Source organism: Ambystoma mexicanum, chromosome 2p (genome assembly GCF_040938575.1).
Source record: "Ambystoma mexicanum isolate Mex_15411 chromosome 2p, UKY_AmexF1_1, whole genome shotgun sequence".
In the NCBI taxonomy this organism is placed as follows: Eukaryota; Metazoa; Chordata; class Amphibia; order Caudata; family Ambystomatidae; genus Ambystoma; species Ambystoma mexicanum.
In genome coordinates this window covers 1,148,409,371-1,148,435,733 of record NC_090923.1, presented here as the reverse complement: position 1 = coordinate 1,148,435,733, position 26,363 = coordinate 1,148,409,371, and the positions used below count along the sequence as shown (strand labels likewise).

Here is a 26,363-nt window from a genome sequence, read left to right as displayed (position 1 = left end):
GACAGTGGTTATTTCTAAAGTCGGTTGCCCTTACTTTCCCCATGTTATTTCTATGGGTAATCTTCATTGATCCTAGTGACCTCCTCCTCGTCTCAGTATTTCTTAACAATGGGGAGGGGGAGATGCGGTGTGAGTGCAAACACCCCACAAAGGTTGAAGGAGAGTAGGGTAAGGTGGTTTTAGGATTGGGAAAATACCATGCCTCGGCCTCAGGTATTCTCCTCTCAATCCCCGGTGATCATCCACTCAGGTGATCCTCCCTCGCTTGTCCGCCCCCAGGGTCGGGATCCAAAACGATGGCCCGTCCCTGACCACCTCAATAGAAGATCCTGAGGAAGTGGGTGGGAGAATACCATTAGGTTTCTAACAGAACCTGGGATTGCAGCCATTCTAACATTCTGGCAGCCAGTGATCAGTTGGGCGGCCTAATTTAACTTTCACTGTGTCCTTCCTGGGCTTTCCCTCAGGTGTGAGTATAGCTTTGAAACCCTGGCACTAATCTGTTCTTTGCTGGCCCGTGCAACTGTAGCTCTGTCTCTGAGGCAGGCAGTAGCCATGGCCACACCCGTAGCCCATTCATTTTGGGCTTCAGGATTCTGCACTGTGTTTTACATTAATGTTCTCTTCAAGGCTACCCCTGGGATACAGCAGACTTTGCACCACCAGAATACCAAATCTTCTATAGCCAATCACTAGAATAGACCCCTGCAAGGCGACATGCACATGGGAATTTAGGGTACTCGGTGTGTCAAGACCCTGCGCGGCGTGAAGCACTCATACAGTATTGTGTCCCTGAAGAGGTATAAAGTGAGCAGTGATAGAGAAAAAGTCGGGCAAACCAGTTCGAAAACAATGAGTATACATGGGCCTCCAGCAAGAGTTAGTCCCACATCTAGTTATTATTGCTTATTCAGTCCAACATGAAATCAAGCAGAATTAATATGTCCTTGAGTATGTAGAAATGGCAGATCATTGCTGCCTTCAAGAAATAGGAATGTATTTGCATTGATTGATGAAGAACAGCAGGAATGGTACATCAGAGTTACATTTGGGGAAATCAGGATGATAGATGATGGAGATCTCAACATTGCATGGCAATAGAAATGATCCTACAACATCTAGAGGTTCAAATGTGAATTAAGTTGTTGTAACGCTTCAAGGACAGCTGGAAAGTACTGGTGGCTCAAAGTGAATCACCCATCAGAAGAGTGTGGGCCTCATTTCGACCCTGGCGGAACGGGTTAACGGGCTCCCCTATGGGGGCTGAATGGGAATGGGGAAGGTCCGGGCCCAGGTTCTTGGAGGGAGGAATTACCGGGCCCTCTGAACTCGGAATGGCCCGGTAATTCCCCATTCTGGGAACCCAGACCCGATTTTGGCGGCAGCCATGCCGCCAATCGCGGCATGGCTACCGCCAAAGTCGTAATGAGGCCCAGTGTGTCCTTATTTTAAGGCCTCTGGGTACATGGTGCTTCCCTGCATCAGATCATATCTGTGGAGGATGACAGACCAAAACGCAGCACACAGCCTTTTGGGGTTTATTTTGGAGAAGACAAAAGGCTTCTTGGAGCTATACAAAGGCGGAACATCACCTGTGACTTAAAGTGATATGGGTATTGGTATCGGCGACGGGCAAGTTGAGAAGCTTTTAGCCACACTTATGATCACTCAGCGCTTCAATCACATCTCAAACGGTCAGCAACTAAGAAATATATTATAACATGGGTTATCCCAAGTTGACCTTTTGTACACACATTTTACATTCAGCGGCTTCCTCCCAATTCTTCTGTCCCCTTCCTCCATGAATGCTTCTTTTACTTACCACCAAGAGGTCGTTGAACAGGAAGACTTCCCTCTGATGCAGCCCAAGCCTTTGGGGCCGGTTTGGGTCTGGAACTTCATAAAGCTGACAACAACACACCAAACGTCGATGGGGCAAAGACAAGACCTGCAACAAATCAATCATTATTTTTAGTATATATAAGGTGAAGAGGATAGAGAGGTGCAGACTGGTAGAGATAAGAGAACTGATAAAGGAATAAAAAGGGAAGTCAGAAGGAGAAAAGAGAATACGGGGAGGGGAATGTGAAAAACAAGAAAAGAAAGGGAGGAGTGTGAACAGCGAGAAAAGGAAACATATCAAGAAAGGATAAAAAGAAGCAAGAGTGAACATAACAAGTGCATTCATAGGCCACCCTTTCACCGCTGGGAGCACCTTGGTGCTGATAACAGAGGTTTATAGTTACTGTGACAATGTCACTTTGGTGAGGCTAGGGGATGATAATTGGGATATACCCAGAGAGCTGGGGACAGCAGCCCACTCTTCAGTGCTGACCCCAGTGGCAGTAAATGTAGGATTTCCCAGGTTCACCATCCAACCATGGACTACAAAACCACTAGACACCACCCCCCCCCACCATGATCCCAACATTATAGCATGCAGCTAGAAAAGACATTGGGATTCTTCGAGGAGTTTCACAAGCCATTGATAACCCAAGACAATTTCAAAGTCCGGGCGAGTGGCAGGAGCACAAGACTGGCTTATGGGTCTACCATGGGCCGAGCGCCTGCAGGCTTGTGAAAGCTCTGAGTGAGCACAGCAGCGCAGGGAATTGCAAAGTCAGGGGAACCTGGAGCCGGGGGGTGTGCTGAGTTGGAACAACTCCCCTCACTTTTGCATGAGGAGAGGGAGCTCCAACGGACGAGGCAGGCACTACCGTAAGTGCCTCCAAGAGGGTGGCTGGAACAGGCTCCATGGTGTCTTTACCCCTTTGTGCAGATCAACACCCTATATTATACCATAGACCAGTGAGAAAGACAAGACAAAAAGCATTTGAGAAAAACTATGTTTCCGAAGGCAGTGGGGCTGAAGCAATCAGACCACAAAGCAAATTTGCGTGGATAACGAGCTGCTCACTACCTTGCAGCAAGATGGAACATATACACCTCATTCGCCTGTTGATTTTGGGGCCGACAGTAGACCATTGCTTTAAAGAACAAGTTACTCTCTTACCTGGTAACGTTCTTTCGATGGGATGGTCCGACGACATATTCTATATCTGTGACAGTAATCACCACAGCTGTGCTCCTTCGGAAAATCTTCGGCATCTGCGTCGATGACATTGATACGCCGCCCTCGAGGACCTCCTCCGACGGCCGACGTCACTGGATGTTATAAGTAGGACGCACGACGCCCGTAGCCTCACTTGTAGTTTTTTCCCAGAACGTGTGGCACCAGTCTTCTGCCAGTCTGACACACAAAGCCTCGCGGAAACGTAAGCTGCAATCGCATAAGAAATTCTGTAGCGGGGAAGGCAGGGAGGGAGCGATATGGAATACGTCGTCAGACCATCCCATCGAAAGAACGTTACCAGGTAAGAGAGTAACTTGTTCTTCGAGGGGATTGGGTCCTCCGACGTATTCCATATCTATGACAGACTCCCAAAGCAGTACCAATGCAAGGAGGTGGGAAAAGAATTTAGAAAACAGACATTTAGAATGCCCAATCAAATTGCGGGGTAAAGGACCGCCTTGCCAAAGTCCAGATCCTGTCCACGGATGGAATCGAGGGAGTAGTGACGTACAAAAGTATGTACCGAAGCCCCGGTGGCTGCATCACAGATGTTACGAATAGGAACACCCCTCTGTAAAGCAGTAGAGGCAGCCATACCCCTGGTAGAATGGACCCGCAAGCTGAACGGTGGGACCTTACCCACCAAGCGGTAACACTCAGAAATAGCCAGAATAATCCAGCGAGACAAAGTCTGTTTCGTCACAGCTTGTCCCAAACGTTTACCAGCGTAACCAATGAAGAGTTGATCGTCCACTCTGACCCGAGACATGCGTGATATATAAAAGGTTAACGCTCTCCTAGGATCAAGCCTATGGAGCCTCTCCTCTTCCTTGCCAGGATGTGGAGGAGGATAAAACGCCGGAAGAACAACCTTCTGGCCTAAAAGTTCTTCCGACACCACCTTCGGAAGAAAGGAAGGACGAACTCTAAGGAAAACCCTGTCCTTATGAAACACAGTGAAGGGTTGCTTAACTGAAAGTTCCTGTAACTCACTCACTCTGCGAGCGGGAGTGACCGCAACCAAAAATACAGTTTTAAGACTTAACAGTCTCAAAGGGCATGAATGCAAAGGCTCAAATGGAGCACCCATCAGAAACTTGAGAACAAGGTTCAAATCCCAACCGGGCACCTGGCTAGGTGACGGAGGGAACACATTAGTGAGCCCTTTCAGAAACTGAGAAATCAAAGGAATTTTAAAGTAGGAACACTCTTCAGACAAGCACTTAAATATTGACAGCACCACCAGGTAACCTTTAACGGTACCCACTTGCAAGCCCCTGTGGGCCAAAGAAAGCAAAAAAGACAGAACCATGGGAATGCCACATGCAAAAGGATCCACATTCTTAACCCTGCACCAGTCGCAGAACTTACGCCAACGGCAACGGTTTCAGGGACTTTGTTGCTGACCGTCTGGCCGAGAGCAACACCTCCATCACGTCTTCAGGGAGGTCCCAATCCTTATACCTCAACCTTTCAGAAACCAAGCATGAAGGTTGAGGGATCTGACCTCTGGATGGAGAACCTGACCCCCTCCCGTGAGAGCAGATCGTCTCAGTAGGGAAGACGACGTGGAGGGCAGATGGACAAATCGAGAAGGTCCGGGTACCACGTCCTCCGGGCCCACGCCGGAGCAATGAGGATCATCCGGGAACTGAACCTCCGTAACCTCTGCAGTACTTGCGGGATGACAGGGACTGGAGGAAACGCATACAGCAGTGGGAATGACCACTCCACCACAAACGCAACTCCTAAGGCTCCTTTTGGAGGAAATTTCCGCGAGCAGAACCTCTCGCACTTCCGGTTGACACTGTAGACGAAGAGATCCACTTGAGGGGTCCCCCAAAGGGCGAAGATCTCCAGGAGAATCTCCTGAGCCAACTCCCACTCGTGAGAGATCGCGCTCTGCCTGCTCACAGCGTCCACCGTCTCTTTTTTTCATCTCCGGCCAGATGAACTGCCGAGATCGAAACTTCCTGCTGGATTGCCCAGAACCAGAGCTGCATCACCTCCCTGCACAGAGGAAGTGACCCTGCCCCCCCTTTTTGTTGAGGTAGTGCATGGCCACCGTGCTGTCCGTCAGATCAGGACATTCTTCCCTCGCACAGTCGGCAGAAAAGCCTTCAGGGCTAGTCTGCCGGCCCTCAGCTCCAACAGATTGATATGGAGTCTGGACTCCGAAGGAGACCAACGACCGCTGACTGTCAACTCGTTGCCATGAGCTCCCCATCCCGTGAGGGATGCTTCCGTCACGATCGTCACCTCTGGTCAGGGTAGCCAAAATGGAGCCCCCTTCATCAGATTGTCTTCGACGGCCCACCACAGAAGGTCCTGGGCGACTGAGGACGACACTTGAACAGGGTCCGACAACCTGCCGGAGGACTGAGACCACTGGAGCTTGAGTGGCCATTGCAAACATCTCATCTGCAACCTGGCACCAGAAGAATGCAGGATGCCATGAGGCCGAGCAATCTCAAGAACTCGAACGCCGGGAGACTTTGGGCAAGCTGAAACTTGTGCACCATCTGCTGAATGTGATGAGCCCTCACCTGCGGAGGAAAACACTGCCCCAGGGACGTGTCGAGCACAGCTCCGATGTACTGGAGCCTCTGAGTTGGTGTCAAATGGGACTTCTGTAAGTTGAGGGAGAAGCCCAGCTTGTGGAGGGAGTGGCAGGTGACTGACAGATGATCCAGGACTTGCTCGGGAGAGCGCACCCTTATCAACCAATCGTCCAGGTAGGGGTAGACGTGAATCCCCCCTTTCCTGAGGTGCGCTGCCACCACTACTATAAACTTGGTGAAGACCCTCGGGGCGGAGGTCAATCCGAACGGCAGAACCCGAAACTGAAAGTGCGAATCACCAACCGCGAACCTCAGGTACTTCTTGTGCTTTGGATGTATCGGCACATGAAAATAAGCGTCCTTGAGGTCAAGAGACACCAACCAGTCTTGGAGTTGAAGGGCCTGGAGGACTTGAGAGAGAGCAACCATCATGAACTTGTCCTTCCTGAGGAGTTTGTTCAAACCGCGCATGTCCATGATGGGTCTCAATCCCCCGTCTTTCTTGGAAATCAAAAAATAAGGGGAATACCATCCCTTGTTCCTCTCCGCCACAGGCACCAGTTCTATGGCGCCTTTCTCCAGCAGGGATTGAATTTCCTGCGCAAGGAGCGGATCCAGACTCTTCAAAGAGAGATTCCCCGGTGGATTGTCTTGAGACCTCTGCCGGAAAGGAACACAGTAGCCGTGTGTTCTGATCTCCAGAACCCACACATCTGAAGTAATGGCACGCCACTCTGCAAGATGCTGCGCCAGCCTCCCCCAACCGGCGAACCATGGGACATGGCGTCATGACTGAGCTGAAGCGGCTGCGGCGTTGCCTGAGGGCAAAGAGGAAATAGCCCGAGTGGCCTTGGCACCTCGAGTACCTTGTTTTCCACCTCTGGCACTCCTACGGTGGCCCCTTTGACTGTCAGCTCCTCTCGCTTTTCCAAAGGATGAGTAATAACGAAAAGAACCTCCCCTCCATTTCTGTCCCCTAGGACGAAAAGGCGGAGTTTGGCGAACTGCAGCGCCCAACGACTTCGCTGCAGCTTTTGAGGTCTGCAACCTCCCAAGGCTCTAGTCAACCTTGTTGCCAAAAAGATGTTCCCCGTCAAAGGGCATGTTGAGGAGCCGGGCCAGCACATCAGGAGCAAACCCCGACTTCCGCAACCATGCAAACCTGCGTATTACGGTGCTCGCCACCATGGACCGGCTGACGCAATCTGCCATGTCCAACCCTGACTGAACGGTCTCACACATGGCATCCTTGCCATCCTGAACCATGGCAAGGAAACCATCCCATCTGTCCCCTTTGGGAATATGTTCAGCCTCTAAGGAAACACAGTTCCACAGAGTGTGCGTGAAACGCGACAAGGCACATATGGAGTTGGCCGCCTGAAGTGCCATACCCCCTGAAGAAAATACTTTCTTCGCCCAGCCGTCAAAACGCTTGTCGTCCCGATCAGAAGGGATAGTAGGAAACGACGCCTGCTTTGCCGGGGCCGTAACCACCTGCACCACCAAACTCTCCGGAGTGGGGTGCTTGGTCAAGTAGCAGGGGTCACTACTAGCTGGGTGGTATTTTCGTGGCAAAGACTTGCCCACTGCCGGGAAACTCTCTGGAGCAGTCCAAGCCGCCGCCACCCTCCTCTGTAGAGCCATATGGAACGGCAGTACCGGGTCAGTTGGTGGACCTTGGTCGAGGATATCCGTAAAGGTCATCCTGAAGAAAATCCCCTGGGGGAGCAGACCACCCCAAGTACTCGGTGACCCTGGACATAAGGCGCTGGTACGAGCAGTCGGCATGAGTGCCAGGCTCAGGCCTATAAAACTCCACCTCCGGAGAGGTGTCCAGCCCACTGGCATCGTGCAGGGACTGCCGCAGGTCCTCAATTTGGCTATGGCCCGAGAGAATCTCGTCTGGCACCATATCAGGAACCATGCCATCATTAGAGCCCTCATCCACCTCTGAAAAAAACTCAAGATGGCGGTAAGAAGGCACAGAATGTGGAACAAAGCCATGCTTGACCTTGGCCAGAGCCTTTCTAGGGGGTTCCACCAAGCCCCGGGTTACCCCCATTGAAACAGACCCGAAAGGCGTCCAGGGCGTTGAGTGAATCGGCGTTGACGCCGAACGCGGCGCCGACAGCATCAATGGCGTCGACACAGGCCTCGAAGCCGGAGCCCCGAGCATGTCCCTTGACAGCCTGGGCGCCGATGGCGTCGACGACTTCTTCGGAGGCGGGGCCTCGAAAGAGTCCGTCGACAATCTCGGCGCCACCGGCGTCAACATCTTCCTCGAAGACACCACAGGTGCACACTGTCTGGAGCGTGTCGAGGACCGGGACCTGGACCGGGCATGACGAGAACGATTCCCCTTGTCCAAGCGGGACCTCTCCTGCGAATCGTGCTGACCACCCGAGCCCGAAGGCGTGCGAGCGGTGTCTCTTGACCGATCACGACCGACCCCACTCGGAGGCGCGGACGGACCAGTTCCCTGCGATTCGAGAATCACTAACATTTTCTTCCCGAAGGAAGCCCATTCTTCCGGTGTCGCATGCTTGGTGGGATGAGCGACCCGCCGAAGGGCGGAGTCTGCGGGTGGGGACGGGGCAGGCGACCGATGACGGCGCTTCCGGGAGTGCCTCGAAGAGGCAGAGGAGTGGCGGGACCGAGACCCACTGGACTTCCGACGACGATGCAGAGTCGCCCCTCGAATCGTCCGTCGAAAGCCCTGCAGACCTCGACTTCCGTGGCTTGGACACCTTACCTACCGACCACTTCTTCGTGCGCTCCCGCAAGGCTTTGGACGTGAGCGACTGGCAGTCGAAACAGTCATCCGTGTCATGGGCCTCCCCGAGGCACCAGAGGCAGGCGTTGTGCGAATCCGTCACCGACATCTTGGACCCACAGTCCCAGCACTACTTAAAGCCCGGACACGGGGTGGAAGACGAGGTAGACATCTTCACGAAGAATATACTTCACAATACGAACAGAAACTCCAAAGAGTTGAGGCGCACGGAGATCTCCGAAGCGAACACGTTCGCGGAAAAAATGGAACTGAGGCTTAGGGTGTCGTGTGTCCTACTTATAACATCCAGTGACGTCGGCCGTCGCAGGAGGTCCTCGAGGGCGGCGTATCGACGTCATCAACGCAGGACGCAGACGCCGAAGATTTTCCGAAGCAGCACAGCTGTGGTGATTACTGTCATAGATATGGAATACGTCGGAGGACCCAATCACCTCAAAATTGTGTATTTCCAATTCCATGACGGCACTGATGCTGTTGGATGCCTACAAAGCTTTGTGCACTCATAGACCCATGAGAGAAGGTAATGGGCCTAAATTAAGCGTTAACCAAACCAACATCCATGTTATAATTGTCTGATGGATAAAATTAAGAAACACATCCAGCCTGACCAACCAGACTGGCAGAGGAAGGTCACCTTGGGATAGCCAATCACAAGAGAAGGTCCAAAAAGTCCCACTCTCAATTCATATAAAAGCGGCTGGGAAAAACCAGTAAGCATTGCAGGCACAGAGGAAGCAGACAAGCTCTTCAAAGCTCAATTGATGAATAAGGGGGCCGTTATCTGAGGAAAGATGGTGGATGTCTGGAGACCCTGTAGAAAGAAGCTGTGCAGAGTGTGGGAGACACGTATGGAACTGCTAAGTTGTAGATTGACGTTTTGGACTTTCCACAACAGCAGGAGAGAACAGAAAAGGGCCTGTGGCAGGAGGGGGAAATTGACTACCTGATGAGTAGCTGCAGGTGAGGGAGAGAAAATACTTATATAGCCTTGAATTCCACGGTTGGGCAGGAAGCCAGATCAACATTCTACTGTGCTAGCAGTCACTTTCGGGGGAAAAGCCTGCAGAATCTTGGAGATACTGAGGCAGCATGTGAAAGAAACAAGTAGCCCATGTAGACGCACTTGAACTAGCAGAAATGTCGACAGGTCTAGTATGTATATTATTATTGTATATCATTAGGAATTCTCCAAGGCCTTATAAATTATTGTTTCCCATGCTTCCCCCCGTCTTGGAGCGCTTAAGCGCTTTATAGATAAACAATACCATACCATACGATTTAGAAACAAACTTTTAAGGGTGAGCATCGGAACTGGATTTAGCTGAGTAAACCACCAACTCTCTGAAGGATGATTGGAGAGCCTGAGCATTGCACACGCAACACCTGAAGGAGAGAAGGACACAAGGTGGCAATGCCCATGTAACAAATACCCTCATCATAGAATACTTTTAGAAGTGAATTGTTAAATATGAGATTTATTGGATCCACCCAAACAGACTTCTCTGGAAGGAATTGGAGAGCCTGGAACCTTATTTCTCCATCAGCAACCCTTAGGGATAGAGAGAGAGAATGACACAAGACTTGCGGCAGAAGGGTAAATACAGCTACCCGACAAGGATTCTCAGGTCAGGTTCAACAATACTCATCGACCAGCACACCCAGTAGCTGGGCAGTGTAAGGAAGGCATGGTATCAACTGTAAGACAGACACAAGTGACCAAAGTTCAAGGTTGTTTAATGAACTTCAAAAAGGGTTTGAAAAATGCCTATCAACACTTAATCTAAAGTTGGGAGCAAGCTATGACCATCAAATAATAATAACGCAGTACTAGTGGTGTCTTGTCAAAATAAAAGGGCCTATATTAATAAACCATGCAAAAGAAAGAAGTGTTCAAGAAATTATATGTCAGGGTATTCAGGGCTTTGGTGTCCCTTCCCCACATGTTTAGCACGGGACAAGGCGCCACACTCAAGCTCAGCACAGTCTCTGGCTTCTCCAGCACAAGGGAGAGGTTCAAACATTAGCATCAAGGCCTTCTGTGCCCTAGTCCCTTTCCCTTTCAAAGTCTCTTCTTTCAGAGGGTCTGATGCGACAAACAAATAATAAAGTTCCTTTGCTTTTAGGATTTCACACATACTCAATTTCTCAGGTGATTCACTATTCACCTCGGATCCCCCTCAGCCGGGCTGAGATCCCCCTTAACACAATGTTCATTGGATTTTTCACATATCCAATATCCAATTTCTCGGGTGATTCACGGTTCACCCTGGATCCCCCTCGGCTGGGCTCAGATCCCTTTTTTTTCAACACAAACTCTTCAATCAGTCTCCCTCTGCCGGGCTCGGACCAATTTAATTCACTTTAACGCAAACTTGCTTTAACCCAAGGCTTTCAATTGATCACCGTTTTCCGGGCTTGGACCTACTTTATCTACTTTGCCATCAACTTTCTTTACTGTATCAACATCGAAGACTTTCAATTGTGCACAGGGTTTTACTTGACCTGTCGCAGGACCACTTAGATGCAGAGATCTTTGCCACTTTTTCACCTTTGTCAACTCTCAGTTGGATACCTTACAGAGACCTTCGAATGAGCATGCACGTGGTGGTGGCCCACTCTGTCAAAGGTAACTTATCTTGGTTTCAAAGTTCAATCACTCATCTGTTGTTCAATTTTACTCACGTTGGTTATCACATGCGTTTCATACACTGTTTGCTCACCATGCAATGCTGCCGCTTGCAACCTTGGCATTAACACAGACCAGTCTGGTATCGGTCTCCCCAACTCACCGGCTGTGTTGATTTCACTGGCGCTGCTTTGTTGGTGTAGCCAATGACAGTACCATGGCAGCTGGTGATTCTCCCCGCCTTGATTATCGACGCGGGAGGGCCACTGGTACCTCTGACACACAATGCAGGATTCTTTAGCCTGGTTGCCTGGTTGCCTGGTCCTACGCTTTCTATTCCCGAAGTTCGTGAAAGTAACAGTTCCTTGTCGAAAAGGTTAAAGGAACTTCCCTCCTTGCAAACCCCTTCTGTTTCGCCGTCTTTCTCCTTGTGTTAAACTGCCATCTTGGAACTGTGGTTTCTTTGTGTGCTTTGCCTCACTCAGAGTGTGCTCCCGTGCTCTGCCTTTTATCCGTGTGGGGAAGTGTAATGGAATAAGGTGTGTGTGATGGTCAGTAATTGCCTGACCATTGTATTGGGACACGTCAGGTATACGGCCTAGGTGTTGGTTCGTTTTCTCTCATAGCGAGCTGTCTGTGAGAAAGTGTTCATGTCGAAAAAAGGGTGGGTTTGAGTTTCCAAATATTCTACCTGGTAGGATGGGGAAAAGGTTAAAAGGTTAGGGGTTACTACGGCTCACCATCCAGTGTCCCACAATAACCCTCACCCAGGTGATCCTCCCACACTGGTCCACCCCCACGAACTGGATCCAAAAGCGATGGCCGTGTCCATGCCACCTTGATGACAGATCCCGGGGGACTAGTAGGTGAGACACCTTCAGGTTTTTCACAGCAGGGAGATAGCCCAACTTTAAATTACCCACAGTGGCAGGTGTAGCGAATAGCCTGAACTATAGTGTGGAGAGCACTACACTTTGGTTGACATGAACACATGGAATGCTGAATCAAAGGGCATTCCAGATGCTAGGTGTGCTCCCAGGGGCTTCTGTACCAGAAGAACTACACATGATTTTGTTTCGGATTAGGGCTGAGCTTGTTTAGGACAGATTTTGGGACCTTTGTGTTGGCCAAATGATTATAGACTGTGTGTTCTATAAACGGGTTAAGCTGGTGGCTGAGACTTAATAACTGTAATAGTTTTAGGATTGGAACCTTTTGTACACAATCTTTAGATGTTTGTTTTAATTATAGTAGAGCTGCCCCAGTGGGATAGAGACTTGTTAAAACTAAGATTTGGCATTTTATTTTAGGACGAACAGGTAAACCCTACTTTTATGTCATCCTTGACTTTGTACCTTTTTCAAAGTTATCACTTTCTTATTCCTAGATATTACCATTAGCCTCTTTAGGCTTTTGTCCATTGTGGCCCTGTTTGATCAGATATCAAAAATAAACCTGAACAGCAACTTTAAAAGCACTCCTATGTATCAATCTCAAGTTCCTACAGCAGAGATGGAGGAAAGCCTAGGTGACTCCAAAATGGCGACCCTTCCTTATATCCCCTCAGTTCGCAGAGCTGTAGCCCGCTCTACAACGAAAGAGAAGACACTTGTGAGAACTGTAGTTCACACAAGTCCCTGCCAATCAGAGACTCTGCTCCTAATGGTTCAACAATAAGCCAAATTACAGGCCTGGGAGGTATGTAAAAGGTAGCACTAGCCAGAGGGGAATGTGGGAGTTAGAAGCATGTTTTTAACATGGAGAGGGGTGACGGAGGAAATAGGAGAAAGAGGACAAAATGGTGTTAAGAAAGAGGCATTGAATGAGAAACATCTATCGTGCAAGGAAAGAGAAGGAGAGAGGGAGGAGGAAAAACATATAAAGAGGGAAGAGGAAAGAGAGGAGGAGGAACACATATAGAGAGAAAAGAGGAGGAACATATAAAGAGAGGAAGGAGAGGAGGCAGAGGAGGAACACAGTGGTTAAGAAAGGAGAGGATCTGAAGGACGAATACCAATACAAAGTGAAAGGGGAGGAGAAGAAGAAACAACAAGGGTAAGAGGCTGAAAAGGAGGAAGCAGAACAGGAAATTCTAGTCGTTAAAGGAAGGAGCTGGGAGAGTGAATGACAGAGGGCAGGTGAAACAAGACTGAAAAGAGACAAGGAGTGCAAGAGGGCAGGGAGGAGAAAGGAAAGCATTTCACAGGAGGATAAAGATGAGCAATTGAACTGGGGCAGGTGGATATTCCTGAATTGGTGGAAGAGAAGCTTGCTAAGGAGTGATTGGTGCCCCAGATTAGGCGGCCATATGGTTATAGTGCTTGAGAATAAGGAGGGCCCACGATCTCTACCCACTGAGGGTAACTGAGATGAACATCACTCCAGGCCTCAATTCAGGAAACACCACCTTCAGGAGGGTAACATTGAAGTACACTGGGATCTAACTGTTCCTAGAGTGTCTGATGACTGACCCCCGTCAGACGACATAAGTGTCCCGCAGTGGTGATTCCTGATAGCTTAGTCTGGGAGGACCAAATGGAAATCCTGAAAATGCACCAGCCAAGAAAGATCCAGACCAAGAGAGACAATCCCGATAACAATGTTTTTTATCACAACCCCAAATGATGTATTGTGTCACCCCTACTGCCCTCACCTACCACAAGGATAAGTATGTTAGAACATCAGATATTTTGTTGATCCCTAAGCTGTCGCATTAACAAACTCTAATGGTACTCATTTTACCAATCTTGGAAGACTGAAGGGCTCAGTGGACCTGTAGGGTTTTAATCCTGTGACGGAAACGGGAGGGGAATGAAGGGAGCCAATAGATGAGCAAGAAGAGAAGGGTGGAGAGAGAAGAGCAAGAGGGAAAAGAAGACAGGTGTGAGAAGGAAGAGACTAGAGAAGCAATAAAGAGGAGCCTTGGGACCAAGTATGGAAGACAGGAGCCCGACGAGATTAGCAGGATGTGAGGAACAATAAAAAGAGATGAGCAAGGAGATGGAAGCACACAGAGAGAGATACATGAGTGAGAATGGAAAGACAAGAGGAACAAGAATGAGAGGAGATAGAACAGAACAGAACAGAATAAATAAGGAGCAAAGGAGAGGATCGAGGACCAAATTGAGAACAATGAGTGGAGAAAGAACGGACAGACAAGTAGAATAAGAAGTGGGTGGTGATAGGAGCTAGAAAGCAGAGGAACAGTTTCTGAATAGTGTTAGCATAGAGGCAAAGTAGTACTTGGACATATCCAGTCCAACCCTCCACATTTTTAGGTTGTTCGGTGAAGTTTCCTAAGCCATTTTTTCCTAAGCCATTTATCTGGGCAAAGAAAGACCGATCCATGCCTGGGCTGCAGGGCTTTTCCTTTGATGCTGGGCTCTCCCATGGGTAAATATAGAGGCGCAGTCAAAGGTTACGAAGAGGAGCAGGGTGATAAAAAGGTACTGTGTTATATACAATAACTAACAATAAGCGAATGTCCACACAATATATATGTAAAAATGTATTGTTATATGGATGAACTTTATGCAGAGAGAAATGCAGTGTGTAACCGGTACATAACCTTTTAGGTATGGAGGCTTTTATGGCAGTAACCTCCTGAGAAGCCACTCAATCTTTAGGGATTCAGTTGTGAGTCCAAATTCAAGTGTTATTATTGGGCTTTTGGAACTGAGGGAAAGCCCAATGTTAACCAACAATGTACAATCAAAAGGAGAGCTCTGCAGTTATAGACAAGCAGAGGTGTCACATTTTCTAGCACCAAGTGCTGCTTGTGTACAGCTTGCACTCAATGTTGTTTCATGGGCCAGATTAAAAAACAAATCCTTGTGATAAAGAGCTAAAGGAGCTGGCAACATTGGGATTCAACAACAAAGATACATGGTAAACCGGTGCCAACCCCTGGCCAAGGAGGATGACTTTAGGACCCTGGATGCCACTGCTGGACATAAACCTGATGTTGGGGTATATGCAGATAACACGGTAGCTGGGAGAGCTGTGCCAATCTTTACAGCAATCTTAGGAGCTGGGTGTACATCCAGCTTCCAATCGGGGACACTAACATTTAAAATTTGCCAATCAACCAATCAGGGAAGGTCATCACATTGAAAACATCACATGATGCTTTGCAGGCAAATACAGAGGATGTGGATTCAGCAATTCACTATAGACATCAATTCAAACATCTATCCAGATCCGGTCAAGGCTGCTCTGCGCTCCGAACCTGGAGTCTCAGTAAGGCCATGAACTTATAGGGCCATGCAATTCTTTCCATACTTATAGAGTAAATATTGCCTTGATATACATTCTCAGTGGACTTCTAAAACCAAGTAATCATTTTATGGGGGCTCTGCAGAGAACAAGCCTTTGTTCTAGGAACAGGTTAAGTGGCTGCAGGAAAGTACAGAGGTCTATAAATACACAACCCGCTGCAATCAGCCAATGAGTTACACAACAAGCAGAGCAGGGGACATGGCTCAGTGGAAAATACACTGTAGGGGACATTAAACAGGGTTACAACGCCGGTGAGGCCCTAGATGGTGGTTTACTAGGGAAAGGTGAGGTTTATGAACTAGTAGGCACACAGTCAAGTATTTTCAGCCTAACATGGCTCTCATTAACTGTTCTCATTTGTTTCAAATTACCCACACAAAAACAAAATCAATGCTGGGGAGAAATTCAGTGTGCACAAAAAGAAAACACTGCAGGAGTACTGTACTAATGAATTTCACCTGCCAAACCAAAGTAAGAAAACATGGTTGAAGAAGCCTACATCAACCTCTTTAGCTAGTTAGTTTTTCATAGTCCACTCTTTAAAGAGTATTGTTGGGAAACGTTTTTCATCTTTTTAGCTTTCCCACCTATTTCAATGGGTCCCCTGTTTTGTAGCCCTGAACAAATTTTCAGGAGTGATGTCTTTTTGACCCAACTCCCTTGCTTTATTTAGTTTTATTTCTTTTGATATTTATATAGCGCACAAAGCCCAGAGGCATCTAGGTGCTTTAACTTAAGAATATGGTTACAGTAAGTGCTTGAAGCAAACAAGTTACAATAGTTACAGACCAGGCATACATTGAATCTGTATAGTGCAAAATATATATACTTGGAAATGCTCGCCTCTTGTTGTTGGGAGCTACATCAGGAGTACATATGATGGACATAATAGATACATTTAATACATACTTGGGAAAGCTCGCCTCTTGTTGTGGGGAAATACATCAGGAGTATGTATGAGGGACATAATAGGTACATTTCACACAGATGCGAAAGTCAAGCAATGGGCAAATACATGGTGCCTACCCATTTTGCAGGCAGCAGCAGAACACAGATGCGAAAGTCCAGCAATGGACAAATACATGGTGGCTACCCCATGTTGCAGTGCGGCAGCAGCACACAGATGTGATAGTCCAGCAATGATGGGAAAATACATGGTGCCTACCCCATGTTGCAGAGCGGCAGCAGCACACAGATTCATTCCATTTTGAGGGCAATGGGGAGTCCTTAAGGTTACCAGCGCAGACAGACCCTATTCCTCATATAAGTCAACGACGTAGGACTACTACCTCCCTACAGTAGCACAGGGATGCCAAGTTCCCCCTTTCCTTTGTCTTTATGATATATGATATGAAAAGGCATATTTAAACCCCCTAGACATGTGTTTCAAGGCGCAACGAGGCAAGGGAGGGGAACAAAGGGAGGACGGATAACGATCCTACTAGGCCAGGTGTCATTCAGATTGTGCAAGTGCGTGGGAAGGGGAAGGCAAAGATGATAACAATAAGTAAATAGCGGCCAGCATGTGGCAAGTGCATGGGTAAGTGCAGACATCAGGTGTCAAGGGCTGGGAGGGCGACTGTAGGGATACAGAGACAGTCCCAAGTGCGGGGGTTGCCAGGTGGGCAGTGCGGGTGTGAAATGCTGGTAGGGAGGAACCTGGTCCTGAGATCAGAGGGTGTCCAGGTAGCCAGTGCAATTCCAGTTACAGCTAGGATTCCAGTTATGGGCATCTTTTCCCACACACAGAAGCACAGGCAGGCTGTTGGCAGTGGTATCTTGATTGAGCACTTTTTGGGTGCTCCTGTGCACCTGTTTCTTTTTTAAACATAGTTTTTATTGTTTTTTTTAACAAGTCTGACATGATACATGTTAATTGCACAGTACGGGTCAGTAGCTTGTACAAGCAGTAACTATGAAGCTGCATATAGAAGAGATCACAACCTGTTGTCAGGCTTGAGGGCTCGCTGATGGACCCATCAGGACACGGGGGGCTAACCACTGACGACAATACCACATAACCAATCACTAACCCTCTCCATGTATCATTTTCGGAGTAACAATTTCTAGGGACGAAGCAAGCATACCACCTGACCTCTGATCCACCAATAACCCGTTTCACTATATGGTCCTATACTGAACCTACCACTCTGGGAACCAACCCAGAGTGGCGATAGGTGTGGGGATGAGCTTTCGCAGGTGAAGCAAACTGTTACGTCACACAGGTAGAGAACGGGCCTACAAGCCCGACTCGGATGAGAAGTTGCCTGGAACCTACGCTCCATTAATTTGTCCCTGCTTGTTTCTTCTAATAAACAGCAGTAACTAATTGCTCTTGTGTGGCCCCTCTACTTCTTTGGGACGCGGAAGGAGTTAGGGCCTTCCGAGAGCTGGAGGTCCGAGGACCCCGGGTACGGCTCTGCCGACCACCAGAAATTACCCTAACAAGCCCTATACATTCGAGCAATTAGGCCCTTTGTTGTTTGGGGGACACTGAGGATTTGCTCAAACGGAGTAAGAGGACGCCGCAGGGAGTTTCCCCATCGCGCATCATTTAGAACACTGCGAAGCTGGAGGAAACGCATGGCGGAGACCTCTACACCCTGCAAAGCTTTCTTTAAGTCCTCCAAGGAGATAAACGAACCCTGTTTCCACATCTGTCCTGCTCTCACAAGACCAGCTTCATACCAGCGTTGGAACTAATGAACATCACTTATTAGGTCTCGAATGGGGGGAGACCAGACACAGCTGAGGGGGGGGAGGCCATGTCGTGACCCCCCCGTATGACACGGGATGGACGGCAAAGAGACCATAACACCTTCAAGACCGGGTGGTCACGAATTCTTGTCATGGCTGGAAGGGGGACCCACAACCATTCCCCCAGTGTGACTGGTGTGAAGATAACATTTTTTATGGCTACCCATTGTTTCTCAGAGTTTGCCTACAGGTGATCCAGTAGAACTCGGAGTTGAGAGGCCCTATAGTACTCTCCCAGATCTGGGAATCCCATACCCCCCAACTCTTTAGGTTGAACAAGAGCGAAGTACGGAATCCTGAGCTTTTTGCCAGCCCATAGGTACGATAGTAATGTTCGTTTCATCTCTGCAAAGAAGGAATCAGGAATGGATATCAGAAGAGATTGAAACAAAAATAAGAACCTAGGCAGAACGTTCATTTTTACAAAGGTGAAACGTGCCGCCCAAGACAGGGGCAGTTTAGACCACCTGTTGATGTCATTCCGGACAGCTTTCCATAGGGGAAAATACTTTGCTACAAAGAGATCTGAAAGGGAGACGGTAATTTTCACTCCTAGGTATTTGACAGACTTGGGTTGCACCTGGAAGATCCAAAGTGTTTCTAGTAATGTTGGGAGCTCGTCGTTTGTTTTCAAGGGGACTGCTATAGTTTTTTGCAAGTTTGCCCGGAAACCAGACAGGGGTCCGTATTTCAGTAATTCCTGGAAGAGGGCCGGGACGGACTCTAACGGTTGGTGAGGTAAAGCAGAATGCCATCAGCGAACATGGCCAGTTTATATTCCCTGCCACCCCGAATCATGCCGTGAATCAAAGGATTAGACGGAATGGCTTGGGTGAAGGGTTCAATAACTAGGGCATAAATCAAAGGGGAAAGTGGACAGCCCTGCCTTGTGCCCCACGTAAGGGTGAAAGGGTCTGAAGAGGTGCCATTAACGGAGACTTTGGCCTGGGCCGTGTGGTACTGTGCCTTTGCTCCCTAAGTCCATACTGCACCTAGCCCCGCCTACTTCAGTACTGCTTGCAGAAAAGGCCATTCTACGCGGTCAAACGCCTTTTCGGCATCCACCGATAGCAGGAGGGGGCTATCCCCGTCTCCACGAAGACTGTACATGAGATATAGAGTTTTTCTGATGTTATCTGCCCCCTGACTTCCTCTCACAACCTACCTGATCGGAGTGGACCTGCTGGGGGAGAACATAGGCCAGGCAGGAAGGCCCGGGGCGAGATTGCGTTGCAAAGTTTTCGTTCTCAACGCTCCTGTGATTCCTGAAGATACTCCCCCAGCTGCTGCTGAAGTGGTTTCTGGTGCCCAGCGTTGCTTTTCAGGGATGTTTGTATCTTTCTATATGCAGACTTTCCGGCATGTTTTCAGCCCGGAGAGGGAGACGATGGATCAAGCTACCATCACGTGTGCGCCCTCTGGTGATCTCTGCACCTATTATTTTTTACTGCACGACAACCTTTTGTTCTCTATAGTGCTCAAAACGGCTTGTGGTTCAGTATCCCTTTGGTCATCTTCCTCCTGTGTAGAGATACCCACATATGTTATATTATGTTATATTAAAGGTACTTATATAGCACACCGCCACCAATGGAATTGGTCCCCAGACGCTCTATTGTCATTCTCCTTGCAGGCTCTGCCCAGAGCCCAGGAAATAACCTTTGTGTGTGTGTGAAACTGGTCTGGGTGGGTTAAGGGGCTGCAAACAGCCCCAATACAGAACTCATACCTTCTGTGATGTCATGACTGTACCTTATCTGGCTGTCTTCTCAGAGTTTGAATGTTGCAGGTCTTCCGATAAGTGGGTTGGTGCTTCCCCGTCCCAGGAAAGTATCTGGTGCCATTCCTGGAGTTGACCACTGAAACCAAGAATCTGATGCTTAAGAGGCTGCAGAGGGACACTGGAAGAATGCTTCAGAGACAACCATTGCATAAGCCATCTATTGCAAGGTAAATCTCTGCTCTGTCATCTACAGGGATGACCTTCCATGGTGCTTTCCTCCCTTGAACTGGTGGGCCTAACCAGCTCATAGTCCTGTGTCACAGAGTGTCCTTCTGGAACTCAGAAGAGTTGTGGACCTGTCCTGTTGCTTGGATGGCGTGGAGCCTTGTTCTGTGAAACTTGCAGTGCACCCATCTTCGCATGAACTGGACCTCATAGCTCTGCTGCTCTCTGCCCAGAATAGGAGACTTGCTGGAGTCAGCCTCCTTCTGTCCTTTGTCTTGTTGTCTGCAGACCATTTGCTGGGTCACTTTGTCTGCTAAACTCTTGTGTGGCATCCTGGTGGTCCTCCTTTATTGTGGGACTGAAAGCAAAGTCCCTTCTTCACCTTGATCCCAACTCCAGCCTGGTGATCTTTGGAAGCATTAGGTGGTTGATGGAGACTGCAAGAGCTGGACCCAGGTGTAATACATGTCAAGAGAAGAAGCTCCTCCACCTGCGACTCTTGAACCACCATCCCTGCAACCAACGGTGAGAGCACACATCCCCAATGGCCTAAACTTGCCATAGGTCCTCGTTCAATCTGATCGGTCTACAAGGGTCTGGGGCGCACACCTATTGTTAAGTTCCCCCGGTCCCCACTCATTCCTACTCGATACAAACTCCTGTCCTGCAGCTACCCGTGCCTTAAATTTGAAGGTGGAACCTCCTGGGTATAGCAATCCTGTCTTGAGTCCCCACACACATTCAGTATTAGTAGCTGACCCATCTCTACAGGGGAAACCTATGTTTGCTACATCACCAAAAGTGTCACTATCAACTGCAGTTAACTAATAGACTGAGACCTATTATTTCATAAAGGGGAACTTGGATTAAATTTGAATAAATTTCTAAATTCACCCTAAGTATGCAAGTTGGTTACTTACCAGCAATTGTGTTGAACACTTGATCTTAAGGTTATGGTTTGACTCATTAAATATTGTAATATTGTGCTGGTGTTTGCACTATCATTTTATATTTCCTTTAATAACTTACCTAACATCCTTTTCCTACCACTTAAGGTCACTTTTACACTAGATTGCTTGTATCTGTATCAAGTCTGGTGTGATTCCCAACTGGACACCCAGCTGCGATTGTATCAATGTGTAAATGGTTTATACTTGTAGTATTCTAGCTTAATCAGGCTCTGCTGTTAAATAGTATTATCTGTGTGGAGAATCACTTGACAAAACCATGCATATGTTAGCTTACTGCTCAGCCTTAGTACCAAGTGAGTGTTTGGTTAAGCCTTTATGTTCACCCTTTGCAGTTTCATTAAGGTTGGCTTCCCAGAACCCTACACCGGTTGTTCTGAAAAACCTCCTAAAATAGATTCCTAAATGGGGCAATTTTAATGCCACAGTATATAGCTCACTTGCCATTGAGAGTTCTTTGAAGTTGAACATTCCCTGGAGGTCATCAGTGTGCCCCAGTATGATTTACTCTAACGTTTCTTAATTCACTTTACATTTACTCTGAAAATGTACTGAACATATCAATTAGCTATAGGATTTCTAAAATATTAAAATAATATGCCAGTCCATCATCCCTAATTCCATGAAAGGTTTAGCTTTCCTCAACACAAAACATCACTTTAACTGGATATTTGACCTAGTAAACTCAGTTTATTGTTTTTGTACAGAGCAGATAAAAGCAGCAATAGCAGCCATCCCTTTAGTCTACCTCTTACCTAGTGAAAACTGGTCTGACACATATTTATTGAACAAAATTACCTTTTTTACTTTTTTTAAATGTATTTTATTGTTTATGATTTAACAAGTATACATTTACAACTGTTTCAGTTTGATACAAAAATTATAAAAATCAATACACAATTACAATAATGTTGATACAAAAAGAGGATTAATTAAAAATATATATAAATGCAAATTATTGAATAAAAAATAAAATAAAGCAAATCCAAAAAACTATTATCCAATTAATCGTAAAGGGTAAAATCAATTGATTTAAAAAAACATGCAACAGCTAACGCATCAGACACAAATGGTGAGTTTAAACATCTTTGCCACAAGGAATCAGTATGTATTCAATTTACTGAGAGGAACATTGTTCCCTAAATCGCTCATACGCAGAATATTCAATGCAGAGCACTCTATTAGTAAATGCTTAGTCGTTTCTGTATTTGCCCTAATTTTGCAGAATCTACAAGACTAATTGTCCTTTTCATTTTGCCCCCTCCTTGTATGATCTCAAGTGTAGGGAGCAGGTTCCAACTAAAAAATAAGAACACTGCTCTTTGTGTGATACATGGGAACAGAATTAAGAACAGGGGATTTGTGCCCCTTTTTTATATTCATGGCTCAGGTGACTCAAGCTGGGAAATGTGTCAGTAGTCTCAACCCAGTCTTGATCATATAACCAGTTTTTTACCATATCACGGTTATCAATGAAGGACTTTGTGTCGACATTTAGCTCTTCCAGAATAGTTACAATATGTGTGAAATTCGAACAACAGATTGACTTTATTCGCCCTTCGGGATCACACCCACACACACATAGATTTGCTCATGCCTCATATAGTGAGGCATTCATGGGAAACAAGAATTCTAAGTATAATTGCAGGCAGATCCATTGCACTCGGGCTCTCATAGGTATTAACCCCAAGTCAACCCTAAAAGCTGCAATGGGTACACAATTTGGAACACGCAAAAGTCTCCTCCAAACCTTGGACTTTACTCGATCCAACCATTTCGGAGCCACCCTGAAATATAGTTCAAGTGCATAAATGATTTAGGGCCGAATTTCCCTTTGTAGAATTTTAAGGTTGGTTTGATCGAATAGCGACCACATTTTTGGTTCACAATTGCCAGCTGGTTTAGCATGAGAGAAGCCTTTTGTGTCACAATTTGCTGAAGGTTACGAAGACAGGGGAGAGCCAAAATAGAGAAATTCAGGTAAGTCATGCTAGGACAAAGTGGGAGAGTGACCTTTTCAGCCGGCCATGCCAGAGGAGTAATTTTACGCCCTCTACTAAAGCAAAGGATCTTGGTCTTTGCGGAATTAAATAATAGGCCGTTATCACCCGCAAATACTGTAAAAGCAGCTAGCAGCCTCCTTATACCTACACATCTATGGTCAAACAACAAAAATTAATCCGCGTAAGTTAACCAGGGAATTTTTCCATTGCCCAGTTTTGAAGTACCCAGAGAGGCATACCTTAGATATGTTGATAAGTCAAATGCATATAGGTTGAACAGAAAGGGAGCTAGTTTGCATCCTTGGCCTAGGAAGGACAGAATAGAAATAAAATCCGACAAGAGGCCCTCTCTGTTCAATCTAACCCTCAACCCCAACCTCTCATGGAGGGCCATAATAGGTTTTAGCATGCCGCTCAGCATTCCCCAACAATCTAATTTCCACCACAGTCGCTTGCGGTCTACTCTATCGAAGGCACCTGATAGGTCAATCGAGGCCGCATTTTTGTGTGGGTGCCTTCAATAGAGTAGACCGCAAGCGACTGTGGTGGAAATTAGATTGTTGATACGTCAGATGCGTATACTTTGAACAGAAAGGGAGCTAGTTTGCATCCTTGCCTAAGGCTGGATGGAATAGAAATAAAATCCGACAAGAGGCCCTCTCTGTGGAGGCTTGGGTCAAAGCAACAAACAGATTCCCAATTTGCCAAACAGAAAGTGCTTGGTCTGACAAAACGGTTATTCTGTTTGGCAAAATTGGAATCTGTTTGTTGCTTTGGCCCAAGCCTCCAAGTGGGGCACCAGGAGAAAAACAAGGATCTTACTATCGGAGTACAAAAGAAATATCGGTCAATAATTCCTTGGGTCCGATCTAGCTCCCTTCTTGAAAATTTGAACCACTATGGCAGTATGCCAGGATGGAGGAGTAGAATTTAGCTCAATTAGACTTTTAAAGAGAATTACCAGAGCATTCGTCCAATTGTAGCGGTCTGCTCTTAAAGTGTTAGTGAGGCAAATCAGGCCTGCAGCCCTAGAGGACTTGTAAGCTTTGATTAACTTGCAGAAACTATGATTGTCTACCCTTAGCTCGAATGCAGTTGGCATTTCCGTCAGGGTTCTCAACACCTGTGGTTCCTGTTTCGCTGTCCCCGAAGAATAAAAATCGAAGACGTGCGTAACCCAGTCCTTCTCCGGGACATCAAGTTTGTTAATCAAGGACCAGAATGCACCCAAATCTTTACTGATCAGTGCTTGGAGCATATTTTCTGCATCTCTTTTTAAAAGATCTGCTTTCTTTTGTTTCCAGAAATTCTTGAAACTCTGTTTTATTAGTCTAATCTTTTCAGCTTTCTGAGAGCTATAGTATCCCCCACCCCTAAGCGATTTAATTTCACGCCTCATGGCTGTTTTCCGGTTAGCTACGGTTCTGTCATATATATGCAGGTGTCTCCTATGACCATACCTAAAACCAGGACTGCAGTCTCTTTTTAAGCTCATCATTAAATCCAATAAAAAAAGAGGGAAAATGGAATACATTAAACACCCTCAGCTTCCATTCAAGTGATGAAGTGGACATTACTCGCTTAAGGGAGTCATTTAATGACTATGTTCCGAGGGGACCACCTTATACCATTGCAAACCTGCTAAGACAGTGAGATCTACCACTCATCCCTCAAACTGTAGGGTGGATTTGTAATTTAAGTTGACTTCAAATATTGCGCTGAAAATGCAATGATCACTCCATGAATTCTTTCCGATGTTGAATTCAGTGCATAGCTGAAAGAGAGACTGGCTCACAAATATATAATCCAATGTAGACTCACTGGTACCCCTGGACCATGCTGAGTTCCCACCCACTTGATTACCAGTAATGTCATTCAGCAATTTAAGCCCCCAAGAGGCCGCTGCCCAAAGCCATTGCTGCCGAGCCCGTGATTTGTGACTTAAGTTTGTAGAGGTTGGCAGCTCGTCCCATATGTTTGCTGTAAATTCCGGTTGGAGGCAATCAGCATTTAGGCCCCCTGCCTCCCCAGAACAATCTGCCAGGACCCCTTCTTCATTTGCCAGGTGGAAATAAGGGCATTTGGATCATGAATGAAATTCTCCAGCACTCCCATTCACCTGTGCCGAATAAATATTAATTAATAGAACACTACATTTCTCCCCAGGGGTAGTGACTTCTTCAGCTAAAATACCATATATATCGCATTTTTGACCTCCAGGGCTTACAAACCCGGTCTAATGCGAATAATGGTTGCAAGGCCCCCATCTGGACAACCACATATACTGGGTTTTGCTGCCTGTGCAAAAGTGCAAAAACCATCAAGTAGCAGTGTCAAGGTTAGCCAGGTTTACTGCTAAAAAATAACAAATCCCCTTTTCAAGCTCTCAATGGTTTTCACGTTTGTTAAAAGATGGCTATTTCCCTGTGAATTCCAGGACAGCAGTTTTAAGTCTGTACAGCCTGTGGAAATGAAAGTGCCCCTCCTATCTTCAACGTCCCATCCTTTGAACACAAGCTGGAGTGACAGTGTGCCTTACTTGCCCACTCGTTCCTTCATGTCCCCAACCATAACTTAGTCAGGGGTTAATGTAGTTGGTAATTCGCTGCCCTGCTGGGACTTTTAACCAAAGGGGAGATGAATTCAGGTCAAGATCGCTTCCCTGTTCCACACTGAACCCCATCGTCTGCAGATTAACCCTCTGCGACAATATCAGGTCCGTCACCAGTTTGGATCCAAAATAGACAAACCTGTTTTGTATCCCCTCTTACCGGGAAAAATACTATGTCACTATCTACTGAAAACAGATAGTAATGGGCCAAATTCAGCAAAAATCAGCAGTACATTGGAGTGAATTAAACAAACTGGGACAGAATCACGCAAAAGACTAGATAGGTTGAGTACATTACGTCCCAAATGTGCAACCCTCATAAGTCCTCGGCCAAAGATGGGTCGAGAGGGAAACTCTCTGGGAGATGAGGGCAATTTAGGAAGTCCAAAGGGCAGGCCAACAGGAGGAGCACCCTTTCCAGAAGACTGAAAGCTATAAGGCTTATCAAGACCCTGTTCCCTTAATTTAACTCTCATTTTGTAGCTTTTCTCCTTGCCTAGAGGATAGTGTAAGTCTGCTCCAAAAGATGGGGACTTACAGATGTTAATTGAGTCCCTACTGGCCGCAGGTACATAGAGTTTACCCAAAAGTTTACCCAAGTTTGAGGAGACCCCATCGGGGCTGGATCCCGCTAAAGGAACCTCCAGAGAACAAAGCACAGAAGATTGATGTGTAACCATCGGTAAAACGTTTGGAGTAGGTTTAGTCAAGGTGACCCGCAGACTCATTGCAAGAGGCAAATCC

The 26,363-nt window shown here is 47.1% G+C and overlaps 1 protein-coding gene across 7 annotated transcripts in view; it reads right to left on the bottom strand.

The window, feature by feature from the left end:
- The window catches only part of IQSEC2 (IQ motif and Sec7 domain ArfGEF 2), a 1,791,459-nt gene that overhangs the window by 203,827 nt on the left and 1,561,269 nt on the right, over positions 1-26,363 (bottom strand). For all 7 annotated transcript variants that reach the window (XM_069645245.1, XM_069645244.1, XM_069645249.1 and 4 more), the window contains one exon: positions 1,823-1,948. In XM_069645245.1, the coding sequence (XP_069501346.1) occupies positions 1,823-1,948 (126 nt within the window). The remainder of the gene's footprint in view (positions 1-1,822; positions 1,949-26,363) is intronic.